The sequence below is a fragment of the Scyliorhinus canicula genome, chromosome 15 (assembly GCF_902713615.1).
Source record: "Scyliorhinus canicula chromosome 15, sScyCan1.1, whole genome shotgun sequence".
In the NCBI taxonomy this organism is placed as follows: domain Eukaryota; kingdom Metazoa; phylum Chordata; class Chondrichthyes; order Carcharhiniformes; family Scyliorhinidae; genus Scyliorhinus; species Scyliorhinus canicula.
Genome location: NC_052160.1, coordinates 15054334 through 15077268, shown reverse-complemented (window position 1 = coordinate 15077268; position 22935 = coordinate 15054334). Strand labels below are relative to the sequence as shown.

The 22935-nt window shown below is 47.9% G+C and overlaps 1 protein-coding gene across 9 annotated transcripts in view; it reads right to left on the bottom strand.

The window, feature by feature from the left end:
• Positions 1 to 22935, bottom strand: part of LOC119978086 (neuronal-specific septin-3-like) — a 400144-nt gene that overhangs the window by 4086 nt on the left and 373123 nt on the right. For all 9 annotated transcript variants that reach the window (XM_038819476.1, XM_038819477.1, XM_038819481.1 and 6 more), the window contains one exon: positions 16425 to 16476. In XM_038819476.1, the coding sequence (XP_038675404.1) occupies positions 16425 to 16476 (52 nt within the window). The remainder of the gene's footprint in view (positions 1 to 16424; positions 16477 to 22935) is intronic.

Below are 22935 nucleotides of genomic sequence, written 5' to 3'. Positions count from 1 at the left end.
ATTAAAGCCTCAGTTACGTTCGCTACTCATTTTGTGTTCATTGATGGCACATCAATTTACACACACACACAAATACTCACATGACACACACAAATATGAAAATGAAAACCACTTATTGTCACAAGTAGGCTTCAAATGAAGTTACTGTGAAAAGCCCCTAGACGCCACAATCCGGCGCCTGTTCGGGGAGGCTGGTACGGGAATTGAACCGTGCTGCTGGCCTGCCTGGGTCTGCTTTCAAAGCCAGCGATTTAGCCCTGCGAGCTTCTCTATTTCTGAACAGTTTCCTCCACCCCCCTCCTCCTACCTCCACCCCCTCCTCCTAACTCCATCCCCTCCTCCTAACTCCACCCCCTCCTCCAACCTCCACCCCCTCCTCCAATCCCCACCCCACCCTGGGCATTGCGGCATCCTTCGCCAACCCCCCCCCCCCCCACCCCCGGCCACTGTGGCATCCTACGCCAAGGGCCCTCCCACCCCCAGCACCGGCCCTCCCACCCCCAGCACCGGCCCTCCCACCCCCAGCACCGGCCCTCCCACCCCCAGCACCGGCCCTCCCACCCCAGCACCGGCCCTCCCACCCCCAGCACCGGCCCTCCCACCCCCAGCACAACTGGCTGACGAATTTATTTACTAGGTGTGAACGGTGACGGTGTGACCTGGGCTCACGCCGTCGGGACTTCGGTGAGGGGCCTGGAGAATCGCCGTACTTGGTACCTCGGGCGATTCTCCGGCAGGCGTGGCGCCGGCTTCGATGACGCCGTTCTCGCTAGTTGGGAGAATTGTGGAACGGCGCCGCAGGAAAAAATGGCGCGTACGGCGATTCTCCCGCACGGCGCGGCATGGGAGAATCGCGCCCCCTGTGTGTGGCTCGAGGTAAGACGATGCATGTTTGATCTAGATAAGGTTTCGACTGAATTCTAGCTTTTGTGTGTTTTTGGAAATTCTTTCTTTCTGTTAAGTAACAAAAGTGATACACGAGTTATTAGTACCAGATGGTGATACGCATGGGATGGGGACGGCAGCAAGTGGTGAATCACACAAGCAACTATATCGTGCCCCACAATTACACATTTTATCACCCACTGTGCAAGTTCGAGTTTAGAACTCAGCTTTTTAATCGAATAATCACCTGCAATTTATTGCCTGTTACACCATTTTACTTTGGCTATGCCCAATGTTTACCCGTGACACGTCTACGCTTTCGTTCTGGTTTATTGGCCAAGTTATCCACTTGTGTTCCTAGCTGACTAAAAAGATGGAAATCAATTTTTATCTCTAACAGACAGGATTAGGTTATACTGGTTCTCAAGCAAGAGCTTGTCATTCAATACACAAATCACTGGAAGATGTGCTTTTGAGTTTGAGCACTTACTAGCCTATGTGAGGTTTCATAAGGATTCATTCCCTGCCTAACTTGATTTTGTAGTGGGCGAACTAAATTTCCTTTACTGCTCCTTCATGTGTGTCGTTCTAGTCGCCATATTGCAGCCAGGATTATCGAGTCAGTAAAAGGTTCCAAAAAGGATTCACAAAGGTGATGCAGAGCTGCAAGGTTATACCAATGAGAAAAGGATGAACTGGTCAATTATCTTGTCCCTTGGGTGGGACGGTGGCACAGTGGTTAGCACTGCTGCTTCATGGGCGCCGAGGACCCGGGTTCGAACCCGGCCCCGGGTCACTGTCCGTGTGGAGTTTGCACATTCTCCCCGTGTCTGCGTGGGTCTCATCCCCTCAACCCAAAAAGATGTGCCGGGTAAGTGGATGGGCCGTGCTAAATTGCCCCTTAATTGAAAAAAAGTTAAAAAAAAAAAAAAGGTTTTGGGTGTTGCAGACTTTACAACTATTTCAAAAATCTATCATTTAAAATGAGTAATTTAAAAAAAAGTATCTTTCCCTAATCTAATGGAGGAAATTAAACAGTATGAAAGATTTTGTTAGAATGGACACAAGGCCATCAACGGAAAATTGTCATATCTGGTTTAGCACAGTGGGCTAAACAGCTGGCTTGTAAAGCAGAATAAGGCCAGCAGGGCGGGTTCAATTCCTGTGTCAGCCTCCCCGAACAGGCGCCGGAATGTGGCATCTAGGCTTTTCATTTGAAGCCTACTTGTGACAATAAGCGATTTTCATTTCATGAGTTGATCAAATAAGGAATTGGGAAGAAAAGTGAGAATGCGGAAGCTAATTGACTTGAAGAGTATAGATATATTTAAGGGGAAACATATATACTCACGACAGAGAAGAGAGCGGAGGGTTTACTGAGAAGAGTTGGATGAGAAAGAATGGGAGGAGGAGCAATGAATACTAGAATAGCCTGGTTGGGCCAAATGGTCCGTTTCTTTGCTGTATATTCTGTGTCAGCCTCGGCAATCAGGGAAGCCATCAGCAATGATACTGTTACGTTGAGGGTGCAGAATGCTGAAATGTTTATTTGCAGGTAATTATTAAACGTGCTCCGGTCATAGTACATGGTCAATCCGGTACGACAATTATCGGCATTAAATAGACTCCTGTCCCGATCAGTGTTGATGTCAGTGATTATTTTGCAAAGCCGTTTTCTATTCTCTGCCACGAATCCTTGTTAGGCATGAGAATTTGCCCAGTTTGCAGAGACAGAGTAATAATAATAATAATCTCGATTATTGTCACAAGTAGGCTTACATTAACACTGCAATGAGGCTAACGGGAATGCGGTGGAGGGAGGGGCTGAGGCCATCAGAGTCTGGGAGAACAGGTTTCGATGGGCCTAGGGGGCGTGAAAAGCTGGGCAGGGGACCGATACTGGGTGAGGTGTTTTCGAGAGGAAGTGGATGGGAGGATTCTGGGAGGGAGGGGGGGAGGGGATCGGTGGTAACAATGAGTCGGGGAGGGCCAAGCCCATTGGGAAGGGCCTGGAGTTATGATGATGGATAGGAGGGGGAGGTGGGGGTGAGAGAGCCCCCTCCTCCAGTTAGGATAGTTACCTGGAATGTGAGGGGTTTGTTCGGGGAGGTTTTCAGTGTCATCTTGGGGGTAGTGCTCGTGAACTTAGAACCAGGGTCTCTAGAGGTGTTTTCCGGGCCGGGGGGGTCAGAATGGCTCAGGTGGTAGGCAGGTGCCGGGGCCAATGTTAGCCTTTGCCTCGCTGATTGTCCGGAGGCTGGTCCGGTTGGGGTGGAGGTCATTTCTCCATCCTGCGACACGGCTTGGCGGGGGGAGGGGGGACCCACTTAAATTTCTTTGACTCTCGGGAAGGTGAAGTCTCAGGTAAAGGGGATGAAGGAAGGGTTTGCCATTTGATGGGGGGCTGTTTATTATGCATTTCCGAGAATGGGTTGCCATTGAACATGAGGGAGTGGGTGTTGGCGGTATTGTTGTTTTTGGTTACACTGTTTACACATTGATTGTTAATTTGTTTTTCCCCCCTGTTTTGGTCTCTATATATTGAACAGGGTGCGGTTTGTGTGTGGGGGATTGTGACTGTACTTGTTGTTTATTTCTTCTTTGGTTGTTTATTGCTGAAAATTAGAATAAAAAGATTTTTTTTTAAAACACTGCAATGAAGTTACTGTGAAAAGCCCCGAGTCGCCACATTCCGGCGCCTGTTCAGGTACACTGAGGGAGAATTCAGAATATCCAATTTACCTTACAAGCACGTCTTTCGGGACTTGTGGGAGGGAACTGGAGCACCCGGAGGAAACCTACGCAGGCACGAGGAGAACGTGCAGCCTCCGCACAGACAGTGACCCAAGTGGGAATCGAACCTGGGACCCGGCACTGTGAAGAACAGTGCTAACCACTGCGCTATCGTGCCACCCATAAAATCAAAGTGGAGAATGTGATAGCCGATAATTTAATCCCAATTCAAGGGAGGGTCACTCTGATAACGTGGGGGCCAGCACATGGATTCTCAACCCAAGTTGGGAACGCTTCAAGCTTGCAATGTAGCTATGGGGCCGCCGACTCAGGTGACAAACCATAAACTATCGGCCAACTCCCTTGGGCAAAGATCTTCAGCTAATATGGAGGGGGATTCCTGAAGGAAGGTTTCAGAGATCTGAACTGATGGCTTCATCTTGGAACACATTCGACACACCTAATGTATTCCAACATCTGGCATCCTTGTGACCCTCCCCCCCTACTTCCCGTCTTGGGGGATTGCTGAGAGGAGGGTCCAGCTGAAAAAGCAGAAATCACCACAATTCCTAAAACAAAAATAAGGCTCAAGCACGCTGAGACTGGACTAATGCTCTGCTGTTGAATGTGCAGTGAACTATAGCTGGGCAGCATGTCATAAGAATTTTAAATACAGATAAAATACAGGCAGTGAAGGAGGTGAGGGTAAATGTCAATCGTCCTGTTGTCCCAAGGAACTACACATAGTGTGAACACAAAGAAAGGCCTTGTCTACTAGAAAATGTGTATGCCATCCTCTAACCTATTCTGAACAATCTGAACCTTTGCCCTGAAGCCTTTGCCATCTCAGACAATTACCCTTTGTGAGAGACGGTGTCATCCTTTATATGTGAGCCTGTCAGGATGATGGCTGCTGTGCAATATTTGGACGTGTGTGGATGATTGGGAGTCTGTAGTTAGCTTGCAGGTTAATCTCCGGTGGAAAGACTCTCACGGGTTATTGAGAAGCATTTCAAATCTCTACCAGATAATATTTCCCATACTTTAAGCTTTCAGAAGTGAAAGGAGTATTTGACGGGAAGGTATTTTTGATCTTGTGCCGAACTTGTGTCAGGTGCCACATGCCATTAAAAATCATCACACAAAACAAAAACGAGGGTTTGTTAAATATCTGCCAAGTCTCAAATTGATTAAATGTAATAATAAAGAAAAAAAATCAGGTTTAGTTTGATGTAATCTAGTTTCCTCCCGAATAAGAGTTCTTTGTGGGGTGGTAAGTTCAAATACATGTGAATGGCATCATGGACAATGGCAAAACGGGGTTCTTTGCAAAATATCAGACGGAGCTATACAGACAGCTCATTAAAAATATTATGAAATAGCAGTTACAGATAGAGAAATGAGACAGTCAAAAAGAACTCTGCATGTGGTTAGAATGGGAATCAAGCAGACACGGAGTTCCAGGAAGAGATGTTTATCATTGAAGCAATTGGAAGATTAACTGTATTGCAATACAATGGCCGTTACACAGTAGAACATCGCTGTCAGAACAAGCACTCCGACTCACTGTGAGAAGATTGACTGTTTATTAATGTATTTAATCGGCTTAGAAATTGGCACAGTCTGAATGTCTTCACACTGCAGGAGCGAATAAGGTCACCGTGTCTTATTTATTTATACCAAACAACAGTGTTCTATAACTGTGGGGGCCCATTTATCAAGAGTTGACAGCGTGATCAAAATGCAGAGGTATTTTCAATCCAATGAGTGACTGAATGAAGGATTAAATGAATGGTTTGGGTTTCCTCGTACTGTTAAATCCACATTCATTTAACTACCGTGCCGACAGTGTCCAGAAGCGAAATAAAACTTTAAATCTGGAAGTTTAGAAGCTCGCTCAAAAGGCAAACGTAGGGCAAACTAAGCCAGAGCACCCATGTCGAAAATGGAGACAGAAATTAAGATGAAGAAAAAAAAAAGTGCTTATGACAGGTGTCAGGTAGAAAATACAGGCATATAAAAGGAGAAACTTTCTCACACAGCAAATGGGTCCTGGAAATTCCTGGAATTGTGGTGAAAGCAGGTTCAGTCGAGGTATTCAAGAGGACATAAGATGATTATTTGAACAGAAACAACGTGCAGGGTTACGGGGAAAAGCGGGGGAACGGCACTACGTCACGATGCTGGTTTACAGAGCCAGTGCTGATGTAATGGGCCGAATTGCCTCCTTCTGTGCCATAACGATTCTGTGAAGTCCGGACATTTAAGATAATTTCTCACTTTCTTCTGTGGTTGGTTGATGTTCATATTATCACTAGACTAAGGACGGGGCGGTGGCGCAGTGGTTAGCACTGCTGCCTCACGACGCCGAGGAACCGGGTTCGATCCCGGCCCCGGGTCACTGTCCGTGTGGAGTTTGCACATTCTCCTCATGTCTGCGTGGGTCTCACCCCCAAAACCCAAAGATGTGCAGGTTAGGTGGATTGGCCACGATAAATGGCCCCTTAATTGGAAAAAAACACGAGACTAGAGCAAACTATAACGGTTTAATTGGCTAATGCGCGAATAGTTTATGAATAATTACATTTCCCCTCTTCCTCCCACCAAGAAAAAACAGCCCTTCAGTACCTTTGCTCACATGACCATCAATCACTGGAAATTTAGGATTCTTTATTTAAAGGCAAAACATACAAATGCAGAGATAGTGATGTGAAACAGCCAAAACGAACTTCATAATCTAATGTCTCCTTCAGGGAGAGGAATCAGCCACCTTACCTGGTCTGCCCCACATGCGAGTCCAACCCCACAGCAATGTGGTTGACTCTTAACTACCCCCTGAAATAGCCAATAAAGCCATTCAGGTATATTCGGGAAGATGGCTGACCATCAAGGTCAATTAGTGATGGACGACAGACGCTGGCCTGCTTAGTGATGTCCACGTCCCATTAAAGAGTAAAGAAAAATAAGGGGGAAATTGTTCATGGAAAGCCTGATCAGGCTGTTGCAGGAGGTGAATGATATAGTGGGCATGAGAATCAGAGACTTTCCGAAGATATTTGGCAGGATATCATATATAGGAGACTATGGGAGAAGACTGAGGATACAGAATTGAGGCACGGTACAAAACCGGGTTTAAAAGCAGGTCAGAAGCGACACCAGTTAAGGATAATTGCTCATTGTTGCGGTTGGAAGTGAACTCATTCTGTTCTGGGACTCCCTGCTCAGTGTATACATCAATAATTTGGATATAGAACTGGAGGGAACAGCGCCCGAATGTGATGTACCTAAATAAGAATCACAGTGATGATGAAATGGGTAAAACTAAAGCTGATGGAATTCAATATCAGTAAATTTGAGCTGTATTACTTTGGTTGAAGTAGTAATTATGGGATGGATTCTCCGTTGCCTGCTGTCGGTGACGGGTTTCCCGATCCAGCCGAGATTCGAACGTCGGCTGAAAAACAGGATTCGCAGCCATTCCGATGCTCCCGTCCCCCGCCAGTGGCAACAGCGAGCTACACGCCCTACGCCACCAGGGGGACTCAAATAGGTAATTTTCACTCATTTGCATCTGATTAACGGGCTGGAAGCTCGATCCTTTCGGCCCCCATGCTGCTCCAATAGTCGCAGACAGGATTTACCCGGGTGTGAATTGGTGAAGGTATTTTCAAGCGTGACCCTGACGCAGAAGACCCCGCGATGGTTCAAGGGGGTCGGTGCATAATGGAGGTGCCCCCAAAGTCCATCAGAAGGCCCCCCACCCCTCACAAACCAAATCCTGCCTCCCCTGTCTGACCATCCCCATGCCCCACATCAGATCCACCCAGCAGAGACCATCACCATCAGAACGCCCCAACAGAGAACCCCCACCCCCATCAGTCACCCTTGCCTGAAAGCTGGAACAGTCCAGGCAGGAGGGTGAAAAATCACTGCTTTTTCACTTACCTTTTTCCAACACCTGCTGCCTCAGACAAAAGTGTTTAAAGCAACAGCTGTTACAAGTGCCAGAGGTTTCCTCAAAAACCAAGTCCACTTCTAATGGTTTGAAATCCCTTGACAGCCTTTGAAATGCAAATTAGCCAATGATTGACAGTTTTATTACTTCATAGACAGCTGTCTGATATATTGTTCATCTATCTTTCCCTTCATACTTGAATGCATCTCCATTCCCCTGCTTTGATGTTAACCACAATGTTTAGATACACTCCTGCTATGATTGACAGCTGCTCACCACATGAAAAGCAGCTAAGTGACAGAAAGCATTTTTCGGGGCAGTCTGATACCAGGATTCTGATAAAATTCCACAAGCTCTCCTCCATACATAAATATGCATGGAAAAGGAAGGAATCATACCCTGGCACAGCACGCCTAGTGCCAGCGGACACCAGGTGCGAGCCTCCGCTGGCAGTAGCACTTAGTCTCCTGAATGCAGAATTTAACCCATACTCTCATCCAATTTAATGAAGGCAATCCCAATCTTTCAAGCCTTTTCATATTTTTTATTACTCATACAGACTGCTTCCCAGTGAATATGTCCTGTGCCCCTCTCCATTACTCTGATATCTTTCCCGTGCTGCGCTGCTTAGAATTGTGGGTCAGAATTATCTGGCCGTCCGCTGCCGGTGGGATTCGCTGGTCACAGCGACAGTGCACCCCCCGCCCACAGGCTTCCCGGCAATGCATGGTGGCTTCAATGGGAAATACCATTGACGGCAGCTGGAGCAGAGAATCCTGCTGCCAGCGAACATCACACCGCATTCTGACAGCGAGTAACATGTGGCTGGGAGGTTGAAGAGTTCCTATTTGGTGACTTGATGAGAGATGCTTAAAATGATGGAGTTCCATAATCGGGTTGTGCCTTTATGGAGAAGACTCAGACAGAAGCAACCTGCTTGTCCGGACATTGTGGTCCCAGGTTTTATGTTTCGAGAGGAGAGGCGAGACTCTTCGGCGCCGAGTGAATCTTGGGAATCAGTTTTGGAGGAAGTCAGTTCATTTGACTAACTGGCAATGGTGGGTTGGCCAGAGACAGTGTTCTGCCTGACAACAGTCAGTGATTGTTCCTGTGTGATGCTCTCAGAGAACTTGGCCGAAGTGATTAGAACTTGGAAGAGGAACGCCCTCTCTCTCTCTTGTTTGCTGAAGCGAAAGTATTGCTTTATAGTTCTAAAACCATTTGAGTGTCTGGCACATCTTTGCTGTGAACTTGAAACGGGCCTGAAATTGCAGAGAAAGTAGACAACCTTGCCAGAGAAAACCATCTCCAGCCTAGAAGGAAGAAGTATCAAAACAAAAGCCTGAACTTGAGAAAGACATTAACCGGAAGTTGTCCCAGTGCAAAGATCATTTATCCTTTCATTTTTATTAATATTTTCCAACCACCCTTTCCCCGCTGTTGTTTGTTTCTGTGTGTGTATATAGAGGGAGAGTGGGATAGTTAGGAAAAGGGGTTTGGGGAAGGAATTTGTTCAGTTATATTTTGGCAGTTTAATTTTAACACTGTACATAATAAAACATAGTTTGTGTTAACATTACAACCCTGCTGACTAGCTTATTTGGGCTCAACCAAGGACATTGGGTATTTTAAATAAAATCTAATTTCCCCTGTATTGTGACTCCTGGTCAAGTGGGACTGGAATTGACCGCACACTGGCGCAGGGTGCCGTGACAAAGGATAAGGAACCATAGATTGAATATTAAGAGATATGTTTGGCCATCTTTTTCCGTGGAGGGCATGAAACTCAATGTCAGAATTAGTCAGTCAAGCAGAGGTAGTGTCAACATCGAAAGTGGTTAAAGATAAAGGGGAGGAAACAAATATGGGAACTGAGTGAACACGTGAAAGGTGGGCTTCTGTTCCTGTGGAGGATGAGCAACAACACAGATGGTTCGGGACGTGTATTTCAGTGTTGAAACTCGATCGGCGTGATTTTCCGTTTCTGAGACTAAGTGTTGGCGCCGGGGCAGGGTTTGTGGACTTTCGCAACAGCAAAACTGGCGGTGCACCTGGACCGATTCAGCGACTGTGGAGGGGCTAGCACCGGCGCCACGTTGAACCCAATCTATTCCCATGAGAAACAGTGCAGGATTCGCTGGATTCACGATTGACACTCAGGAGACCGACAATTTGCAGACACATATACACACTTCACTCCCCACAGATACCATCCCAGCCAACAAGATGGCACTAGTTGCACTGGAGCATGCCCATACGGCTGATGGGTCGGCTGGGGCGAGAGGGCACCTGGGGGGGTGAGGGTGGGGGGAGGGGGGTGGCCTGGGGGGGCACCTATTCGACCCGTGGCCCTAAGTTCAAAATTGGCAGTCAGCGGTGTGCACAGCTGCAATTCCGGCAGCGGCAATGGTGTTCCGTTCCCATTATTCCTGACCCCACAGCCCACCTCTTGGCCACCCCTCTCTACTCCCCCCAGCCCTGGCAGAAGCTAGGGGCACAACTGTCAGCAAACTATGGCGGTGTTGGACACTTTCCGTACCCCCCCTCTCTCTCCCTCAGCAGCCACCACGCTGGTTTCACTATTTTTTAAAGCACAAGTGAACCTCGCCATCAGGAATTCGGCCCATTGGAGGCCCCAGAGAATACCGGGTCGGGCCTGCTTATGATTTGCCAACGGCGTTTACTGTGCGTGTGTTCTGGAACGCATTGACGCTGCTGTCGAGGTGATGGAGAATTGTGATTTTGCTGTCAAATCGGTTGCCCGCCGTGATTTTGACGTTGGAACCGATTCTCCGCCCAATCGCGTTTCCCGATTCCAGCGTCGACCAATAGAGAGCCCCGCCCCATGTGATTCTATCAATAGAGTCTTCGGCTGTTAAGCTTCCAGAAGGCCAGACCCCGTGAGTAGGCCTTGGGGCATTCACACAGTGAAATTTGTATCTGCCTCTCCTGCCATCTTGCCGCCCAAGTCTCCAAACGATCTAAATCCTGCTGTATCATCTGACAGTCCTCATCGCTATCCGCAATTCCACCAACCTTTGTGTCGTCCACAAACTTACTAATCAGACCAGTTAAATTTTCCTCCAAATCATTTATATATACTATCAACAGCAAAGGTCCCAGCACTGATCCCTGCGGAACACCACTAGTCACAGCCATCCAATCAGAAAAGCACCCTTCCATTGCTACTCTCTACCTTCTATGACCTAGCCAGTTCTGTATCCATCTTGCCAGCTCACCTCTGATCCCGTGTGACTTTACCTTTTGTACCAGTCTGCCATGAGAGATCTTGTCAAAGGCTTTACTGAAGTCCATTAGGGCAGCACGGTAGCATTGTGGATAGCACAATTGCTTCACAACTCCAGGGTCCCAGGTTCGATTCCAGCTTGGGTCACTGTCTGTGCGGAGTCTGCACATCCTCCCCGTGTGTGCGTGGGTTTCCTCCGGGTGCTCCAGTTTCCTCCCACAGTCCAAAGATGTGAAGGTTAGGTAGATTGGCCATGCTAAATTGCCCATAGTGTCCAAAATTGCCCTTAGTATTGGGTGGGGTTACTGGGTTATGGGGATAGGGTGGAGGTGCTGACCTTGGGTAGGGTGCACTTTCCAAGAGCCGGTGCAGACTCGATGGGCCGATTGGCCTCCTTCTGCACTGTAAATTCTATGATATAGACAGCCGAGCTGGAGACTCACAAAAAGAAAGCAAACCTGCTCTAAAAATACCAACACCGAATTTAACCCTGTGAAGGCCAAAGTGTAGCTTGTGGGCTCCAGTGTCCCCGAGTCGGAACTACGCACCAGTACAAAAGAGCTTGCAGACAGGAAAATGCCAAAGGCAATCATTCATCAGCCTCACTGCTGAATGGTTCGCATTCCAGTGGAGGCACCTGCATTATGTCTAAAAACAATGGAATTAAACTTAGTATTTCTAATGTATTTGGTAACAGCTTTGTGACGGAGCCTTTGTTACGATAACACACCAGGTAACTTAATTAATTCTTACTGGCACTTCGGAGTGTAATAATAAGAAATTATAGTGCAAGATGGTTAGAGGATTAAGACCCTTGCTTATGTTGCATCAGTCTTCTGCTTGACATTAATAATAGCTGGTTGTGAATCAGGCCTTGTTAGCATATTTTTTCACTTGACTACTGTACGTGTACAGAGTACTTTGTTGTGCCTTATGTGTGCATGTCTGTGGTGGCTTTAGATGCAAATTCACTTCCATTAACCAACTGGTAATTGATGGATTTAATTAGATGAGTGATGAATGGTAACTTCAGTTTACTGAGGCGCACAGGGCCTTGTGTCTTGTGGCAGGGTATCAAATGAATTCAATTTAGTTTTTCATGAATTAGGTGTCCAATGTTAAATTATGGAAGAGCTTGCCCCATGCAACGTTGGACTTTCTGAAATACGATTTACGTTACCGTGACAGAAACAATCAACGTAATTCATGGACAGCCGAGGGCAAAGGAAATTTGATATCCCCAGGAGAAAAATTGCAATAGGAGCGAAAAGTACTTCAAATATCAGTGACGAGATCCAGAAAAGCTCCTTTAAGAGAGATCAAGTCCATCTGTTTGGACTTTCATCACTTATAACAAGTGAATAAAGTTTTCCTTTATTAGAATCTGTGGAAAAGGAGTACTGGTCTTAATTACAACAATATAAGACATGCTGCCATACCCACATTAATGCACATTCACAGCAAAACTAACAGCTTGCCTTGAAGTTCTATACATGCATTTGAAAGCAATTAAGATAGAATCATATAGAAGCTGCTTCAAGGAGGTAAAACAAAAAGGACCAAAACAATTGAAAAACTTTCCGTACTGCTGGAGAATGATGACAAGCTGGTTTAGCTCACTGGGCTAAATCGTTGGCTTTGAAAACACCAAGGCAGGTCAGCAGCACGGTTCAATTCCCGTAACAGCCTCTTCAAACAGGTGCCGGAATGTGGTGGCTAGGGGCTTTTCACAGTAACTTCATTAGAAGCCTACTTGTGACAATAAGCGATTTTCATTTCATTTCATTTCACATGGGCGGAAACTTTTCATTTTTTCCCCGAAGTGTTGCCTCAGGCGGGGAAGGTAGAGGGCAGCTCGCTGGCTTTCCTCGCCCTGTTTCTGAACACTTTGAGAAAATGGATGGAAGCGGCAGATCCCACAATTCCGTGATGGAGGATCGGGTTCTGATCGAATCTGGCCCAGCCCCCAACTTTGGTTTTTAAGAGAACGGGGACGCTGCTTTTAAAGGGCACCCGATTTTTAAAAAACAGGAAAATCCCACGGAACCCTCCCCCACTGCACGCAACGCCCTGTCCGTCCACCCTTGCACTGCCTGGGCAATGCCCCCGGCACCACACTCTGGCACTGCCTACTGCCCAGGCACTGGGGCCTGGCACTGCCTACTGCCCAGGCACTGGGGCCTGGCACTGCCTACTGCCCAGGCACTGGGGCCTGGCACTGCCTACTGCCCAGGCACTGGGGCCTGGCACTGCCTACTGCCCAGGCACTGGGGCCTGGCACCGCCTACTGCCCAGGCACTGGGGCCTGGCACCGCTGCTTCACAAGTATGATCATTGAGGGGCAGAGCATGTTTTATTTCAGCTGCTGGAGATATCGGCACCTGTCTAAATATGGAACAAAATCTGTCCTTGACTGGCCGCAAGGTGTTCTTGGGGAGCTCCAAGGTCAGGGAAGGTGCTGCATAAATACAATATTATTTTAAAGTCTACCTCTCGTGTGCCCCTTCAGTGTCATGCCTCAAAGCATGAAAAAATGAAATGAAATGAAAATCGCTTATTGTCACAAGTAGGCTTCAAATGAAGTTACTGTGAAAAGTCCCTAGTCGCCACATTCCGGCACCTGTTTGGGGAGGCTGTTACGGGACTTGAACCGTACTGCTGGCCTGCTTGGCCTGCTTTCAAAGCCAGCGATTTAGCCCTGTGCTAAACAGCCCCGCATTGTATCCACGTGAGGTAACACAAACCACACCAGAACAACTATGAAGTCACTGGGACACTAAAGGAGAAAAGACACCTTTCATAATTGTGCAAATAACTAAGAAAAGGGAGGAAGGTTTTGGAAAAGAAGGAGGGAAGAAAAGCAATGGACACTGCAAGGCCACCATGAGAGTTAGAACATAGAACATAGAACAGTACAGCACAGAACAGGCCCTTCGGCCCTCAATGTTGTGCCGAGCCATGATCACCCTACTCAAACCCACGTGTCCACCCTATACCCGTAACCCAACAACCCCCCCCTAACCTTACTTTTATTAGGACACTACGGGCAATTTAGCATGGCCAATCCACCTAACCCGCACATCTTTGGACTGTGGGAGGAAACCGGAGCACCCGGAGGAAACCCACGCACACAGGGGGAGGACGTGCAGACTCCACACAGACAGTGACCCAGCCGGGAATCGAACCTGGGACCCTGGAGCTGTGAAGCATTTATGCTAACCACCATGCTACCCTGATACCCTAGTTAGAGGCCAAATAAAATTGTACCGTGAGTAGGGATGAAAGGTTTCCCTCGGTGAGGAACACAACAAGTTGCATCCTAGACAAGTGCTATAAGGCGGTCAGTAAATCTATAATAGTTGTAGAAACCTGGCTCTGAAACCATACAGGGATTCTTTATTTCTCCTGCTGTAGCTCAGCTAGTAGGCCAGACGAAAGTCCAGGGTAATGGGGAACATGCTTGTTATCAGTCACCAATGCCACTTCCCTGCTGGAGCTACAGCAGAAGCTCTAAGCAAGTTCAGGGTCTCCTGCCTGCACTTCCAGTGCCAATCTCCCCCGTTATAACTTCCTGCGTCAACACAGACACTGTTTGCTGAGTAAACAGACTTTATTGTAAAATAGACTCTTGGCTTTAAACTCTGTAGTCCCGACCAGCCTTCAACTCACTTGCTAACGCAGTGCAATTGAATGGCCGACAAAGTGGTGCCAACATTCTTTACATTGATAATAGAAGCTTGCTGTGCTTCCAGTGCCGCAATTGCATCATCCCACCAGCGCTGGTGCTATCGCACCTCAACTTTGTATCTCCCAGCACTTCCACAACAGAGAAACTGTTGCGTTGAAACCATGGGAAGTGGTGCTCTTGCTCCCCAGCAAATGTAAAATGTCAGGAGTGAGCCTGCTTCTGCTTGTACCCCATTGGCATTGTATGATTGTTGGGACTTTAGTTATCCCCTTTCAAATGGCCAGCACCTCTCTTGTCCCAACAGCGCCACCAGCAATGGTGGCCACTGTTGAGACTACAGGCAGTCCTGAAAGAAGAGCCATGCAGCCTGGACTTCCAGGTAATTCCAGGGTCTGGGTGGCAGGCCCTGGCATGGGGCTGCAGGTGCCAGGATTGACAAGGAGGTAGGGGAGGGGCGCGTACATCAGGGCGGGCCTCCGATGGGCACAGGGTGCCTGAATAAGAGGTACCATTCCCTGGCATGGCCACATGCTGCCAGGTGAAACCTGATGGCCTGGACACTTGGCGCCAGCCTCCCAGCTACAAGGCAAATCCCAGCAGTGATGGGATTGGCCACGAACTGCCCACCCAAGGGTCTGAGTGGGCCCAGGGCTAGTGGACAGCGGACACCTCCCCCCCCACTCTGGGTAAAATACCTCTGGGGGGGGGGCAGGTAGGCAACAGACATGGCGCAGCTACCATGACATCCAATTTAGGCTCCCCGCCCCCATCCCCATACAACTGCCAACCAATCCCCAGAGAGAGTCTAAAATTTCAGAACAACTTTTGTCAAAGTATTTTGTAAGAAGGTTTAACAGGGGCTAAACGCATGACTTTAACATGGGCTGAATATTTCCGGCAATTCCCGCCAGCGGGATCCTCCACTCCCACTGACGGCAACCTCCTGCCACTGGAGGCGCAAACTACCGCAAGACCTGTCGACAGCAACAGGACCAGAACATCCCGCCACCAGCCAATGCCAAGCTGCCACCACTGCCTCAAAACACTCCCCGTGGGGGTGGGGGTGGGGGGGGGGGGGGTGCAAAATCCTGGGGATTAATTACATCTCTGCGCGCTTTTCAATGATCCTCCAACTCCCTTGCTCCTCTCCGCACAGTACACCTGGCCATCAAACCCCATTTACAACAGCTCAACTTGTATACTTGTGAAGTTTGCATCATTTGTTACCAGTAAGGTGGGCAGCATGGTAGCACAGTGATTAGCACTGTTGCTTCACAGCACCAAGGTCCCAGGTTCGAATCCTGGCTTGGGTCACTGTCTGTGCGGAGTCTGCACATTCTCCCCATGTCTGTGTGGGTTTCCTCCGGGTGCTCCGGTTTCTTCCCACAAGTCCTGAAAGACGTGCTGTTAGGTGATTTGGACATTCTGAATTCTCCCTCAGTGTACCCGAACAGGCGCCGGAATGTGGCGACTAGGGGATTTTCACAGTAACTTCATTGCAGTGTTAATGTAAGCCGACTTGTGACAATAAAGATTATTATAATAAGGTACATAACTGTTTTACCTGCTCCGCTCATGCAATGGCAGCAAATTTGTTGCATTGCAGAGGGGAACAAGTTGACGTTCAGCTGCAGTGACTCTCCTGACTAGTTGTGATCAACGCCAGGGGTGTTGTTACCAGCACTCTCTCTGAAAAGTGAACGCTTTTGCTCTTTATATTTTTCACAGCTTGCTTCTGCCTCTCCATCCATATGTTCCCCACACAGGTGGCGATGTGGCCAGGTGACTGGGAATCTGACTTGTATATTCAATATCCATTTTGAGGGGATCGAAGATGGGAGTTGAAATTTTACCCGTACCGACACAGCTGCCACGTACACCATGGTTTGGCTTAAAGAACCCGAGGCTCCCCTTACCTGATCAGTAGATCCCGTAGATTTGCAAATTCACAATGTGCGTCGTTTTCAACTGGAAGAGGCAAAGAGATCAAATTAGCATAATTATCATCGTGACCCATATTAGAACCTCCCATTAAATGACTTTCCAAGATGCCCCCCCTGCTGTCGATGGTAACAAACTTTAAACCGCAACACAGAGATTTCCGTTGTGTTCGTAGGTTTGAGTTTAAATTGCTCCCGTACAACGGAGAAAACAACAGCGATCCTGACTTGATTTGATCTTCTAAATGATACAGTCTGAGAACTCAGGTGCGAGTTCCCCTGCAAACATATAATTGTGGGAGCTAAACTCCATAGTCCCTTTGGGAGAGAGGCGCTGGGTTCTCACTATTTACAGTTTGAACAAGAAACTCGAGAATTAGGCAGGAAGAAGAAAATAATCTGGCAGCAGATTAGTTACACGCTGGCAACACTGTGCATTATGGTCCCTGATAAAAGTATTTTCACAGCAACACTGCCAGCCCACAGCAGGCACATAAGGAGCAACTTGCAATTTTTTTGTGTCACAGACTTTAAAAAGGCAGTAGACATTTGCAGCGGCAACAGTGATGTGTGATAGAAGTTGACAGCATTCAGAGATATTATAACTAAGAGTTTCACCGTGTGTGGGCCTGTGTGTGGGGATGCGTGGTGCGCATGTCAGGGGTGGGGGAGTGTAAGCACGCCGCTTAGCTTATTCTCAACTAATTGCTGAACTACATTTTGAGAACTTATTTTCACTTATCTGTGTGACAGAGGGAGCATTCCTGTAATTCACTGAAAGAGTGCCAACAGGACCTTTTTCTCAATCAGGGACATAACTTGTCCAACCAGCATTCACTTAAGGCTTCATTTCACAGCCCCTGAATGACAGGTCCCACCAACCACTCAGCTGTACTACCATCAAGCACATGTGGAGTGACGTCAGGACGGTGCCCCAAGGCGTCCATTTTCGGACTTTGAATTGGATCAATCCTCTATTGCTCCTTTCTAACCTATCTGCCACATTCAGAATCCAGATCTACCAGAGCTTCAATATTAGCAGGTTAGTTTGGGCCTGACTTTTGCCCACTCCTTGGAAAGGAAAACATTAATTGCTGACACAGAGGACTCTCCTTGGAGTTTTACATCTTATTTGGTATTAATCTCCTCTTTCTTCAGGTACCATGCTGTAAGAGGGTGTTGGTGACCATCGACTTCCATTGGATCGGCACATGATTACATTTGGCAAAGTACTGCAGTGGTTTACCGCCACCTTCTGCTGTGTGGCTGACCAGGAATCTCTCTCACTCTTACCACCTGCCATCAGGCCTATTGGAAGGATTTACAGGCTGATCACCAACCTGTTTGGCCACGATCTGAACCGTGACCATCAGGCACTGGGTGGGCCTTGAACCCAGGGCTTCAGGCGCAGAGGTAGGGACGCAACCCTCTGTGCCACAGGGCCTCCTGGTGGGCATCAATCCTGCTCATTTTCCACATTATTTATTTAACAATAAGTATTTATTTTCCTCACCTCACAGTGACATGGTGAGAACATAATCCCAGAACAAGAACAACGATAATTATTGGCATTTACTAAACCTTCAGAATCTTATCAGTATTGTAATATTCTGGACCCCATCTCAGACCTACCTGGCTGTATTTCAAACGAACCATTGACAAAAAGGTGCTGCTTTATATTGACCGGAATTCGCCGGCCACTCGCTGGCACAGGAATTCTCTGGTCCCACTGGCAGTGCATCCCCGCTCGTGGGTTTCCCGGCAGTGTGGACGGCTTCAATGGAAATTCCCATGGATCACGGCGGGAGCAGAGAATCCCTCCACCAGCGAATGGCGCACCACCTACCACCGGAGAGTGTACCTTGGCCAGCACTGGGACTGCGGTGCTGAGGACCCGGGTTCGAATCCCGGCCCTGGGTCACTGACCGTGTGGAGTTCGCACATTCTCCCCGAGTCTGCGTGGGTCTCACCCCCCACAACCCAAAGATGTGGTTAGGTGGATTGGCCACGCTAAATTGTCACTTAATTGGAAAAAAAAGAGTATGTCTTGGCCAATGTTCCGTTGAGTGAAGTGTCCATGCAGGGTGCCTTTGGGGTTCTGTCTATGATATAGGCCCCTGGTTAAATGTATTCACAAAGTCAGGCAAATACCTCAGTCACTTATTTATCCAAAAGTGGGAAGATGGCGATGGGATAGATAGAGAAATACAGCACAGAACAGGCCCTTCGGCCCACGATGTTGCGCCGAACTTTTGTCCTAGGTTAATCATAGAATTTTGGACAATTTGTCATGGCCAATCCACCCAACCTGCACATCTTTGGACTGTGGGAGGAAACCGGAGTACCCGGAGGAAACCCACGCAGTCACGGGGAGGATGTGCAGACTCCACACAGACAGTGACCCAAGTCGAAATCGAACTTGGGACCCTGGAGCTGTGAAGCAATTGTGCTATCCACAATGCTACCGTGCTGCCCTTAAGAAGTTAACCTACACTCCCTTATTCTACCCTAATCAAAGTACCTATCCAATAGCCGTTTGAAGGTCCATAAATTTTCCGACTCAACTACTACCACAGGCAGTGCATTCCATGCCCCCACTACTCTCTGGGTAAAGAACCTACCTCTGACATCCCCTCTATATCTTCCACCATTTATCTTAAATTTATGTCCCCTTGTAATGGTGTGTTCCACCCGGGGAAAAAGTCTCTGACTATCTACTCTATCTATCCCCTGATCATCTTATAAACCTCTATCAAGTCGCCCCTCATCCTTCTCCGTTCCAATGAGAAAAGGCCCAGCACCCTCAATCTTTCCTCGTATGACCTACTCTCCATTCCAGGCAACATCCTGGTAAATCTCCTCTGCACCTTTTCCAAAGCTTCCACATCCTTCCTAAAATGAGGTGACCAGAACTGCACACAGTACTCCAAATGTGGCCTGACCAAGGTTTTGTACAGCTGCATCATCACCTCACGGCTCTTAAATTCAATCCCTCTGCTAATGAACGCTAGCACACCATAGGCCTTCTTCACAGCTCTATCCACTTGAGTGGCAACTTTCAAAGAACAATGAACATAGACCCCAAGATCTCTCTGCTCCTCCACATTGCCAAGAACCCTACCATTAACCCTGTATTCCGCATTCAGATTTGTCCTTCCAAAATGGACAACCTCACACTTGTCAGGGTTAAACTCCATCTGCCACTTCTCAGCCCAGCTCTGCATTCTATCTATGTCTCTTTGAAGCCGACAACAGCCCTCCTCACTATCCACAACTCCACCAATCTTCGTATCATCTGCAAATTTACTGACCCACCCTTCAACTCCCTCATCCAAGTCGTTAATGAAAATCACAAACAGCAGAGGACCCAGAACTGATCCCTGCGGTACGCCACTGATAACTGGGCTCCAGGCTGAATATTTGCCATCCACCACAACTCTCTGTCTTCTATCGGTTAGCCAGTTTGTTATCCAACTGGCCAAATTTCCCACTATCCCATGCCTCCTTACTTTCTGCATAAGCCTACCATGGGGAACCTTATCAAATGCCTTACTAAAATCCATGTACACTACATCCACTGCTTTACCTTCATCCACATGCTTGGTCACCTCCTCAAAGAATTCAATAAGACTTGTAAGGCAAGACCTACCCCTCACAAATCCGTGCTGACTATCCCTAATCAAGCAATGCCTTTCCAGATGCTCAGAAATCCTATCCCTCAGTACCCTTTCCATTACTTTGCCTACCACCGAAGTAAGACTAACTGGCCTATAATTCCCAGGGTTATCCCTATTCCCTTTTTGAACAGGGGCACGACATTCGCCACTCTCCAATCCTCTGGTACCACCCCTGTTGACAGCGAGGACGAAAAGATCATTGCCAACGGCTCTGCAATTTCATTTCTTGCTTCCCATAGAATCCTTGGATATATCCCGTCAGGCCCGGGGGACTTGTCTATCCTCAAGTTTTTCAAAACGCGCAACACATCTTCCTTCCTGACAAGTATCTCCTCAAGCTTATCAGTCTGCTTCACGCTGTCCTCTCCAACAATATGGCCCCTCTCATTTGTAAATACTGAAGAAAAATACTTGTTCAAGACCTCTCCTATCTCTTCAGACTCAATACACAATCTCCCGCTACTGTCCTTAATCGGACCTACTCTCACTCTAGTCATTCTCATATTTCTCACGTATGTGTAAAAGGCCTTGGGGTTTTCCTTGATCCTACCCGCCAAAGATTTTCATGCCCTCTCTTAGCTCTCCTAATCCCTTTCTTGAGTTCCCTCCTGGCTATCTTGTATCCCTCCAGCGCCCTGTCTGAACCTTGTTTCTTCAGCCTTACATAAGTCTTCTTCTTCCTCTTAACAAGACATTCAACCTCTCTTGTCAACCATGGTTCCCTCACTCGACCATCTCTTCCCTGCCTGACAGGGACATACATATCAAAGACACGCAGTACCTGATCCTTGAACAAGTTCCACATTTCACTTGTGTCCTTCCCTGACAGCCTATGTTCCCAACTTCTGCACTTCAATTCTTGTCTGACAGCATTGTATTTACCCTTCCCCCAATTATAAACCTTGCCCTGTTGCTCGCACCTATCCCTCTCCATTACTAAAGTGAAAGTCACAGAATTGTGGTCACTACCTCCAAAATGCTCCCCCACTAACAAATCTATCACCTGCCCTGGTTCATTACCAAGTACTAAATCCAATATGGCCTCCCCTCTGGTCGGACAATCTACATACTGTGTTAGAAAAGCTTCCTGGACACACTGCACAAACACTACCCCATCCAAACTATTTGATCTAAAGAGTTTCCACTCAATGTTTGGGAAGTTGAAGTCGCCCATGACTACTACCCTGTGACTTCTGCACCTTTCCAGAATCTGTTTCCCAATCTGTTCCTCCACATCTCTGCTGCTATTGGGGGGCCTATAGAACACTCCCAACAAGGTGACTGCTCCTTTCCTATTTCTAACTTCAACCCATATTACCTCAGTAGGCAGATCCCCCTCGAACTGCCTTTCTGCAGCTGTTATACTATCTCTAATTAACAATGCCACCCCCCCACCTCTTTTACCATCCTCCCTAATCTTGTTGAAACATCTATAACCAGGGACCTCCAACAACCATTTCTGCCCCTCTTCTATCCAAGTTTCCGTGATGGCCACCACATCGTAGTCCCAAGTACCGATCCATGCATTAAGTTCACCCACCTTATTCCTGATGCTTCTTGCATTAAAGTATACACACTTCAACCCATCTCCTTGCCTGCAAGTATTCTCCTTTGTCATTGTTACCTTCCCCACTGCATCACTACGTGCTTTGGCGTCCTGACTATCGTCTACCTTAGTTGCTGGACTACAGATCCGGTTCCCATTCCCCTGCCAAATTAGTTTAAACCCTCCCGAAGAGTACTAGAAAACCTCCCCCCCAGGATATTGGTGCCCCTCTGGTTCAGATGCAACCCGTCCTGCTTGTACAGGTCCCACCTTCCCCAGAATGCGCTCCAATTATCCAAATACCTGAAGCCCTCCCTCCTACACCATTCCTGCAGCCACGTGTTCAACTGCACTCTCTCCCTATTCCTAGCCTCGCTATCACGTGGCACTGGCAACAAACCAGAGATGACAACTCTGTCTGTCCTGGCCCTTAACTTCCAGCCTAACTCCCTAAACTTGTTTATTACCTCCACACCCTTTTTCCTACCTACATCGTTGGTACCAATGTGCACCACGACTTCTGGCTGCTCACCCTCCCCCTTCAGGATTCTGAAGACACGATCAGAGACATCCCTGGCCCTGGCACCCGGGAGGCAACATACCTTTCGGGAGTCTCGCTCGCGACCACAGAATCTCCTATCTATTCCCCTAATCATTGAATCTCCTATTACTATTGCTTTTCTATGCTCCCCCCTTCCCTTCTGAGCCCCAGAGCCAGACTCAGTGCCAGAGACCTGGCCGCTGGGGCCTTCCCCCGGTAGGTCATCCCCCCCAACAGCATCCAAAACGGTATACTTGTTTTGAAGGGGAATGGCCACGAGGGATCCCTGCACTGTCTGCCTGTTAGTTTTCTTTCCCCTGACTGTAACCCAGCTACTCTTGTCCAGTACCTTTGGTGTGGCTACCTCCCTGTAACTCTTCTCTATGACCCCCTCTGCCTCCCGGATGATCCGAAGTTCATCCAGCTCCAGCTCCAGTACCTTAACACGGTCTCTGAGGAGCTGGAGTTGGGTGCACTTCCCGCAGGTATAGTCAGCGGGGACACCAGTGGTATCCCTCACCACCCACATCCTACAGGAGGAGCATGCAACTGCCCTAGCCTCCATCCCCTCTTACTTTACAGAATTAGCTGCCCTGTGGACCAACTGGACCTCCGCCCTCCGACTCTGCTCCCAGTCAGCTGTACTCTAAACTCCTGGTTCCCTTCACGCTCTTTGATAAATATAGGAAATGAAATGTAAGGAGCACCTTACTCCCTCCTCAC